A 9537-nucleotide genomic window follows, 5' to 3' on the forward strand; every position below is an offset into this window, starting at 1 on the left:
TAGGGGAAAAAGGAAAAGTCTACTTTTTGGGATACTGTCTGCAGTCTTCCCACACAATAAAATCATTTCCTGATTAAATTGTACCTGTTTAGAATGAATTTGAAAGTATAAGTAGGTTAAAGATATTATTAGAATACTGTAGTATATGGTACTATATGTTATTTAAATACTGCAGGTTTGTACATTCATTAACTACATGCAGGAGAGAGCTGGGGTCACTTGCTGTGCAGAGGCCGGTAGATAGCTTGCTAAAGTTAGTTTCCTTCCCCCACATGGGTTCTGTTGATTGAATGTAGGGCTTCAAGCTTAGCAACAGTGTTTTTTCCCATGGTGCCATCTTACCAGCCCAGGAACTTCTTTAAATGAATTTATTTTTGTTATGGGTGTTTTCTCAGAGGCCGGAAGAGGCCATCTGCTTTCCTGCGACTGGAGTTAGAGGCTTTACAACCTACCGTGTGCATTGCTAGGAATCAAATCATGGGCCTCTGCAAGGACGCACATTGTTTTAACTGCTGGTCTATCATCGTGGCTCCTAGCCCAACAATTTTTTTAAAGAGAAGTTGCTGAACTTTAGTGTTAAGTTACAAAACTGGTTACTTTCTGATTTGTGTATGTGAGGGGGGCATATCAACTGGAATAGAATGAAGTATTTACACGTTACCATCGCAGTGTGCACGGAATGCGACATACTAGAAGCAAAATGTGCCAGACATAGCATGTGCTGGGATTGCATTTTATACTGAAGTGGTATAAAAATAGGTCAACGCACAAACCAGAGGAGTGGTTTTGTTTTTGTGAGAATGTGTGATTGCAGCAGGTTGAGGTTGGTCTACAGGTGTGAACTGATGATGTAAAGCTGTTTGTCTACTAAACTTAGATACTCTCGATGCGCTTATCTTACTGTATGTGAACCATATCTTCATAAACGTCATACATACTTTTCTTAAACAGAGCTGGATGATGTGGTAGACTTGGAACAGCTGAGGGAGTTGAGTACACAGAATGTGCAGCTCTGCCTCATACAACCAGAGTTCCTTTCCATCTTTTTTTGTTGTAAACTAGCTCAGATTTTTTTATTCAAATTATCTGTCTCAAGCTTAATTTTAAAGATAGGAAATCTGTCAGGCATGGTTATGTGTGCCTTTAATTCTAGCACTCTGGAGGCAGAGGCAGGTAGATCTCAAGTTGAAGACGATCCTTGTCCTACATAGTGAGTGCCAGGCCAGCCAAATGTACACGGTGAGACTCTGTCTCAACCCTGCCCCTTCCTTCAAGAGTAACATAGAAGTGGAAAATTCTAACATAATTACTCATTCCCTTTTCTCCATTATTCAAAATAATCACAAGGTTACAATTTAATATATCACCTAAAAACTGGGAGGGACCTGTTTGTTTTTCAAGGATTATGAAAGTATTAATTTGTTACTTATTCTACTGTTATTTCTTGATGCAGATTTTGAAACTTACTAACTGGTCTCTTTTCTCTCTTCCCTTTTCTCTTTGCACATTTCCTGTGGCCTTCATCAGAGGAATGCAGTAGCATGGATAGTTGATGGCGAACTTGGAGCAGACGACTTCTGTTTAACTTAAAATTAGTCGTATTTTAATGGCTTGGGATTTGGTGCAAACAAACATGATTGGTAGCTGGACAGACATGTTCGTCGTGAACAGAGAACCATTCTGAAGCCCGACTGGGGCCAAACACTTACACCTTGCTTCATAGTAACCAGTTGATGAAGCACGTCCTTAGAACGTTGTTGGACACCATGTTGAATTATCCCCCATCGGTTGTGAAGAACTGTGCTACATTCAGGCTTACCCATTGAACTCAGTATATATATTTTTTCCCTCCTGCCTTTTGTCTGGTGGGATACCATTCTTGTTGCTCTTCTGTGTAATGAAGTTCAAATGCTTGTTTGGAAACTTTATTTAACAGTTTAGAAGGCTTGGTAGGAAGAGTTCATTAGTCTGAAGAGTATACATTGGACAGGAAAGAATTTCCTTTTGTTTCTCCAAATCCTTCCGCCTTATTTAGCTTGAGATCTTTGCAGCTTGGTTCATGGATTCTAGCCTTGCCCGTTGCGCAGTATATACTGATCAGATGATAAACCAGTGAACTATGTCAAAAGCACTCTCAATATTACATTTGACAAAAAGTTTTGTACTTTTCACATAGCTTGTTGCCCCGTAAAAGGGTTAACAGCACAATTTTTTAAAAATAAATTAAGAAGTATTTATAGGATTAAAGTGACTTCATTTGTATACATTTGGAATCTAAACCAGCTTAAAAAGTGTCCTCTGTGACAGAGATACGCAGTGTAACTGATGCTCTTCTGGAGTGCCACGTGAAACCTGGCATGCTCAGAGACAGTGTTCAGAAGGACATGGCACAGGAAAGCCAAGACACTTTGAAGGTCCCCTTTTATTTTATTCCTGAAGGAACATCAGTACCCGATAACTGAAGAAATTCAAGACTCAAAAGGAAAAGTTTATAAATAAACCAACACGGGAGATCAGCATCAGTCTAGGTTTTCAAAAAAGCTTGTTCCAAGTTCTTCTGAACTTGGGGGAAACATCTTAGTGTGATCTAGCAAAAGTAGACATCAGAAGATAGACCCACTTTGGGAATTTAGAGTGTAGTTGAATCGTAGAGGAGTTCAGCAGGCTACAAACATATGTAAACTGGATTAAAGCCTGAGTCATTTCTCCTAATTGCCCTTAATGTCCAACATCTAGGGACAGTCATTTAAAGAAGACTCCTTCTCAGTTTCTCAGATGTTGCCATAATGAACCTCATTCAAACTGGTGCTGTGGAAAGTCTTTCCCTCTTCGTACCCTTTTAGTTTACGGGAATGTTTCCTTTATGGGAGAAAAAAAAAAAAAAAAAAGACTTCTCATTTGGAAGACCCTCTATCTAACATAAACATTACTGGTATCCATGGTGTGCTTTAAGTCCATAATTACTGGGTCTGACAGTATCTCTTGAAATCCATGTTTTCCAGTAGAGGACAACCAGGGTGACCACAGCTATTGGAAAGAGAAGTGGATTCACTCCCAGTGTATTCAGTGAACAAAAAAAAAAAAAAAAAAAAAAAAAAAAAAACATCTTGTACAACTTGCCCTTAAGGCTGAGCCAAGTCCATAGCATTTGCCATGATCATACCCCTCAGGAACCTGAGAGAAGAGACAGGCTTGTACTGAGGAATATTTCCACCGTGGGGGTCATAGGGAGGGAAAAGCCAGGAAGAGGGAGAAGAAAACACATTTGGCCTTAAGATAGTGTTCATTCTCCCAAAGCCCATAGTAAGGGGATGACAGATTGTAGGCAACAAGATTAGTAAGTCAAATGGGTATGTAAAAGATTCCTTTAAGCTCCATTTTTCAGAGACCACCAGTTTAGAAAAATTAGAGAAATCCTGTTTTGATACTTCTTAGTTAAAATAATATGTTACCGTTTATCTGGTACTTCATTTTCTTGACTAAAATTACTTTTCACTTTAAGCTTGAATAAAAATTTTCATTCATAACTGTATATAATTAAGTGGCAACTCCTCTTTACCTCAGTGCAGTTAAAACCATCTTTTGATTGATATACCCTGAAGCCATTAATCCATACACCCCAGTCTCTACTGTAGCAATCACTAACAGATGTGGTTCCATTGTACTACATGGCATGGACATGATGTTCCCTGAGGTTTGTCCCCATCAGGCGGTTTGGGGCGTACACCCAGCTGCACCTGCATCTGAGTTTTCACAGTGCTTCTGAGGTACATTTAGAAACACAGAAGGTGAGGGACCGCACCAGAACATAACTCCTGTTAGAGTGGAGTCACAACTATGCAAAGGTGTTCACAATAGCTAGGTGAGTTTGGTTTCCAGGTCTGTCATAACTGGCAGCTTCCTCTATAGACTGGTACTTGACTGTGCCAATTTGCTGTAAGCGTCTGTTTCATATATTTGCCATGAAGTGAGTGATAGAAAGGTGGTGAAGAAACCTAGGGTTTATGGTGAAAGAACCTGGTGGCAAGATTAAGTGAAAATCTCTGACAATGTGATAAACTATAAAGGCTTAAGAGAATTCTGTCAAGCCTGCCACAAGATGCTAATGTATAAACTGAAAAGTACCAATACTTTTTGCACATAGATCAAAATAGTGGAGAATTTTGGCTCCAAAAATCAGGTTAGTAGGCTCAATTCCATGTGCTTAAAATGTTTTTGTTGTTAATGCATCGATTAAGGGCTAGAGTAAGAATGAAATTAAATGTCTCTTTCCTCTAAATAACTGGTTATTAGTGGTAAAGTGTTGGATTTGGGGATCACTGAGGTTGGTTTGTGGGACGACGCTCCAGACTTGGGTCTGTTAGTGCTCAGCCAGCTGTGGCACTGCTCTTCCTGGCCAGATGAATGTTCTGGTAGCCCAGGTAAGTGGTTACAACAGGGCATTTCATTTGAAAATGTCCCCATAAATTGGCTCATCTTATTGGGTGGGAGAACTAAAATGGAATTCACCTAACTTAACCTGGTAGGAAAACAAGCAGTAACTCCGCAAGATGAGTCATTAGGAGTGCTCTGCCTTGACTGGCCTTCTGTGGCATCAATAGAAAACTTTCCCACCCCTCCCCATCTTGAAATTTTCTTTTTTAGGATATTGGTTCCTGCAAACAAGAACTGACCCTCTGCCTCCCAGTGGGTACATGTCTCACACATCTCTCGAAAGGGGGCATACCTATGTGGTTTACTTTACAGCGGAAGAATGGGAGGAAAGAAGATACGTTGTCTTAATGTCCGTTGTTCCCATTTAAAAAATATATATTTTTACTTAGTAATTTTACGTTAGTGCCTCATTTAGACTTCACCAACACTCCCTTTGTGTTGCTGGCCAAAGCATCACCACCATTTCCAAAACCATACCTGATTTCACAAACTGCTAACTTGGTGAATTTTCATTTACACTTAAGACACTTTCTAAAAACAGGGTGAAATTAACCTAAACTTTGCAGTGTTATTTTAGTAGCTGCCCTAGAGTTGCAAAACAAGCTGTAAAAACCCATCTCCTATCTACTTAATCCAGATTGCCTGGATTTAATGAAGTTAATCTATAAAAGAGGGAGAGAGAGTGTGTGTATGTGTATGAGAGAGAGAACTTGATTCATAGAATACTCTAGAAGCAACTTTTAGTTTGTCATTTTTACTGAACATCTTGTGCACATGTAAAGCACCCTCTCGAGTTTAAGGCTTGGTTAATACTTGTCTATTTTTATAAAAATGAAATTGTGTCCCATCTTTAACTTAAACATTTACATTACCAGGATCAACATGCTAAATTAAATCAACATGTATAAGTTCAGTGAGGGTAAATGCTATTGGCCCTTTGAGAGAGAGAGAGAGAGAGAGAGTGTGTGTGTGTGTGTGTGTGTGTGTGTGTGTGTGTGTGTGTGTGTGTGTGTGTGTGTGTGTGTGTGTGTTGAGGGAGATCACAAAAGCATGTATATGCTTATAAACCAAGCTGTAGAGATCATATAAAGAACCTGGGTGTTGCTCTGGAGATTTCTGAGCTATGGGAAGTGGTAAGGCATTGTGTGATGTAGCTAACACAGAGCCGATGGGATGGAGTAACAGTTAACTATGGGCTGATAAGATGTTTCCAGAGGATTGTGGTCTTAAACTTTGGGGTTTGCTTTTTTAACTGCCTCTCAGATTATATTTACTAGTTTAAATTTCTTTATTATTTCATTAAAGTATAAAAACTTCAGGTCTCATATTTATTTTCACTTGTTCACTAATTATTTACAAGACACCTTTTGGTTGACATTTATTTTATAAATGTGATATATTAAATGTCTTTAATTTTTTTGTTTTATTGAGATTACAGTAACTTTGATTTGCTTTCTTGGGATTTTTAGGTTTTATTTTAATTCTACCTTTTCCATGTCAGTGCACAGCACTTGCCCAGTCCTTTGTATCCCTGTCAATTCAATAAACAGAATGAGTACTTGTCATTCTTGTTCATTGCATCTCAACTGACTGCTGAACTCCACTTAGGGTTTATGAATGGAATCCAAGGAAACACAGTCTCTAATGTCTTGAAGGCCATTATGTATCTCAGCTCGGAGTAGTGGTGGGTTAAGATTTCAGTTCTTAAATCACTCACTAGAGGGAAAAGCATTGAGATGGCTCAGTAGGTAAAGGTGGTTATGGCCAAGCCTGGTGACCCGAGCTTGATTACTAGGACCTACACGAAGAGAGAACTGATGCCTGTCCTGCAACAACATGCCCCCCTCCCAAGAAATAATCTTTAAAGAATTGTTTTTATTTCTGTGAGAGTGTGTGCACTCTGAAGCCAGAGGAGGTGTGGGATGCCTAGAAATGGAACTTTAGTGTGAGGCATCAGGCATGGATTTGGGGGTTCTGTCTTCCCAGCCCAAGAATCAGTTTTTGTCACTAATATCTCACACAGTTATGTGTTATCAGCCTGCTACCAAATCCAGTGATTGGCCATCACAAGTCTGGGCTGTATTACTCCAGTGATGAGGGACTGACCACTGATTATGTGTGTGATTGTGTGTATCTACTTGATTACAGAGAGACACTAACAAATTCCCAATGCCCTCGGTGTTTAGGGTGTAGGCAAAAAGCCCTTGATTGAAACAGTTGATTTATAAGGCAAATGCTAATTTCCAGATGAGGAGGTACAGTTATGAAGTTCAGATTCAAACCATGCCTCTAAGCTCGTGTCTAGTTTTCCTTAGTCTGTAGGTGGTTACTGGGGAAAAGATTAGTTTAAAATTTGTTAGTATTACATGATACAAGATTTCAAGAGGTATCTCTTAATTAGAGACCAGTACCAGTTAAGTCACTTAGCATGTCAAAGCTAGGCCACTCATCTGTGAAAGCAACTGATGGTATCCTACCAGACAGTGAACTGAGAATCCATGCATGAAAATTGTATGTTCTATAGAGTGGTTTAAAGCTTAATTTGACAAAGGGGATAAAGCAGACTTCAAGGACATTCTAATCTTCATACCAAGTTCCAGAGCCACTCAAGGGGGTGCTCTTAAAAGGGAGAGAGGGCACCAGGTGGTGGCAGCCCATGCCTTTAATTCCAGCACAAGGCAGAGGCAGAGCGAGTCCCAGGACAGCTTGAGCTACACAGGGAAACCCTGTCTTGGAAAAACAAAGGCACAGGGAGTGGGTTGTAATGTAGGGCTGGCTAGATGGTTCAGAGGTTAGGACAGCAAGCACTGGTTGTTCTTTAAGAGGACCCAGGTTCAATTCTCAGCACCCACATGGTGACTCATAACCACCTGTAATTGCAGTCCGTCCTCTGACCTCTGCAGTGAAATAAAAGCTTCATAGGCATTGCTCACATGTATAGGCCTTGTTTTAGATCACTGTTAACAAACTGACTTCAGAACTAGGTTGTGTGTTCAGTGGGAACTGCACAGAAGAGACCCAAGACTGCCGTTGAACGGATGTAGCAGAGCAGACTGACCAGAGGAAGCTGCAGTCAAAGCTCCCAGCTTCAGTTAATTGACTGTGATCACACACCCAACCTCACGGGAGCAACTGAAATGATACCTTTCTTACCTGAAAAGACCTTTCTAAGGAGTAACTTGAGTGCAGTTAGTGCTGTGGCTTACTGTGTTAACCGCAGCTGAGGCTTTGAATGACCCTGGCTAACCTACCTTTAAGAATATTTGAGAAAAGTGGCCTAAATCCTCTAAATGGAAGTGGCTCCACAGAAAATCCTCAAGTACAGCCATTTTTGATCAATTTTGCTAACCAGCTTCACATTTCAATTTATTATATACATGGCAAAATAGCATGTTTGGGATATAGCTTGGTTGATACTGAGTTCCAGACCAATCTGGGACACAGGAGAGCCTGTCTTTAAAAAGAAACAGGCAAGGAAGACTGCACTAGAGAGTGCAGGCTGTCCGGAGGAGGTGGGTTTGATTCTTAGTGGCTAACAATCACCTGATGCCCTCTTCTGCCTTCCACAGGCACCACACACATGTGCACAGACATGAAAGCAGGCAGAACACACATAATTTAAAAAACAAAAACAGAGCCTCAGGTTGCTGACCCTAGATGACAATAAGTTTCGAATTCTCGCCTACGGACCTGAGGATGGGACCTATTGCCTTGCTCATGCCAGAAAGTTGCACTTACACTGAGCCACTCCCCAGCTACTTCTATTTCTCCACTATTAAAATAAGTTTTTCGCTTCTTCTTCTTCTTCGGGGAAAACACCAAATGGCGGATGACGCTGGTGCAGCGGGAGGGCCCAGAGGACCCGGGGGCCCAGGCTTAGGAGGCCGCGGCGGCTTCCGCGGAGGATTTGGCAGCGGTCTTAGGGGCCACGGTCGGTCGTGGTCGAGGCCGCAGGGCTCGTGGAGGTAAAGCTGAAGACAAGGAGTGGATCCCCATCACCAAGCTGGGCCGTCTGGTTAAGGACATGAAGATCAAATCTTTGGAGATCTACCTGTTCTCCCTGCCCATTAAGGAGTCTGAGATTATTTTTTCCTGGGTGCATCTCTAAAGGATGAGGTTCTGAAAATCATGCCAGTGCAGAAGCAGACCGGGGCTGGCCAGCAGACCAGGTTCAAGGCTTTCGTCGCTATTGGGGACTACAATGGTCATGTTGGTCTTGGTGTTAAGTGCTCCAAGGAGGTTGCCACTGCCATTCGAGGGGCCATCATCCTGGCCAAGCTTTCCATCGTCCCTGTGAGGAGAGGCTACTGGGGGAACAAGATTGGCAAGCCCCACACTGTCCCATGCAAGGTGACAGGCCGCTGTGGCTCTGTGCTGGTGCGTCTCATTCCTGCCCCCAGAGGCACTGGCATTGTCTCTGCTCCTGTGCCCAAGAAGCTTCTGATGATGGCCGGTATAGATGACTGCTACACTTCAGCCAGAGGCTGCACTGCCACCCTGGGCAACTTTGCCAAGGCCACCTTTGATGCCATCTCAAAAACGTACAGCTACTTGACCCCTGACCTCTGGAAAGAAACTGTGTTCACCAAGTCTCCTTATCAGGAATTCACTGATCATCTTGTGAAAACCCACACCAGAGTCTCTGTTCAGAGGACCCAGGCTCCAGCTGTGGCTACCACATAAGGATTTTTATAAAAGACAAAATAAATGAACCAAGTCTGTTAAAAAAAAAAAAAAAAAAAAAAACAAGTTTTTCTAAATATTGGAGAGACAATTAATTACACCTAGTACATGATAATTCATAACTTCTGATAAAATGTAAGCAAAATCAATTTCAGCAGTCAGAAGTAAACCCAATTAATAAAAGTTGCTTTTATATGTCCACATGGTTTTACAGTACTTCTAATGTTCAGTGTGCTATTGGGCTGGTGAAATGAGTCAGAGGTTAAAAGCACCGGCTGTTCTTCCACAGAACCTGGGTTCAATTCCCAGCACCCATATGAGAGCTTACAACGGTCTGTAATTCCAGTTGCATGGATCTGACACCCTCACCCAGACTTACATGCAGCCAAAACACCAATGCAATAAAATTAAACCATTTAA

General features: G+C 41.5%; 1 protein-coding gene and 1 pseudogene across 3 annotated transcripts in view; both read left to right on the forward strand.

Moving 5' to 3' along the window:
- The window catches only part of WDR26 (WD repeat domain 26), a 40100-nt gene extending 34101 nt beyond the window's left edge, over positions 1 to 5999 (forward strand). For both annotated transcript variants that reach the window (XM_080909401.1, XM_080909400.1), the window contains exon 14: positions 1528 to 5999. In XM_080909401.1, coding sequence (XP_080765527.1) covers positions 1528 to 1553 — 26 coding nt within the window. In that variant the 3' untranslated portion in view covers positions 1554 to 5999. The remainder of the gene's footprint in view (positions 1 to 1527) is intronic.
- A 2257-nt stretch (positions 6000 to 8256) lies between these two features.
- LOC308427276 (small ribosomal subunit protein uS5-like) lies at positions 8257 to 9117 on the forward strand (annotated as a pseudogene). The gene has a single exon. The product of its transcript is annotated as a small ribosomal subunit protein uS5-like (transcript).
- The last annotated feature ends 420 nt before the right edge of the window (positions 9118 to 9537 follow it).

Source organism: Micromys minutus (genome assembly GCF_963924665.1).
Source record: "Micromys minutus genome assembly, chromosome: 1".
NCBI classification, from domain to species: Eukaryota; Metazoa; Chordata; class Mammalia; order Rodentia; family Muridae; genus Micromys; species Micromys minutus.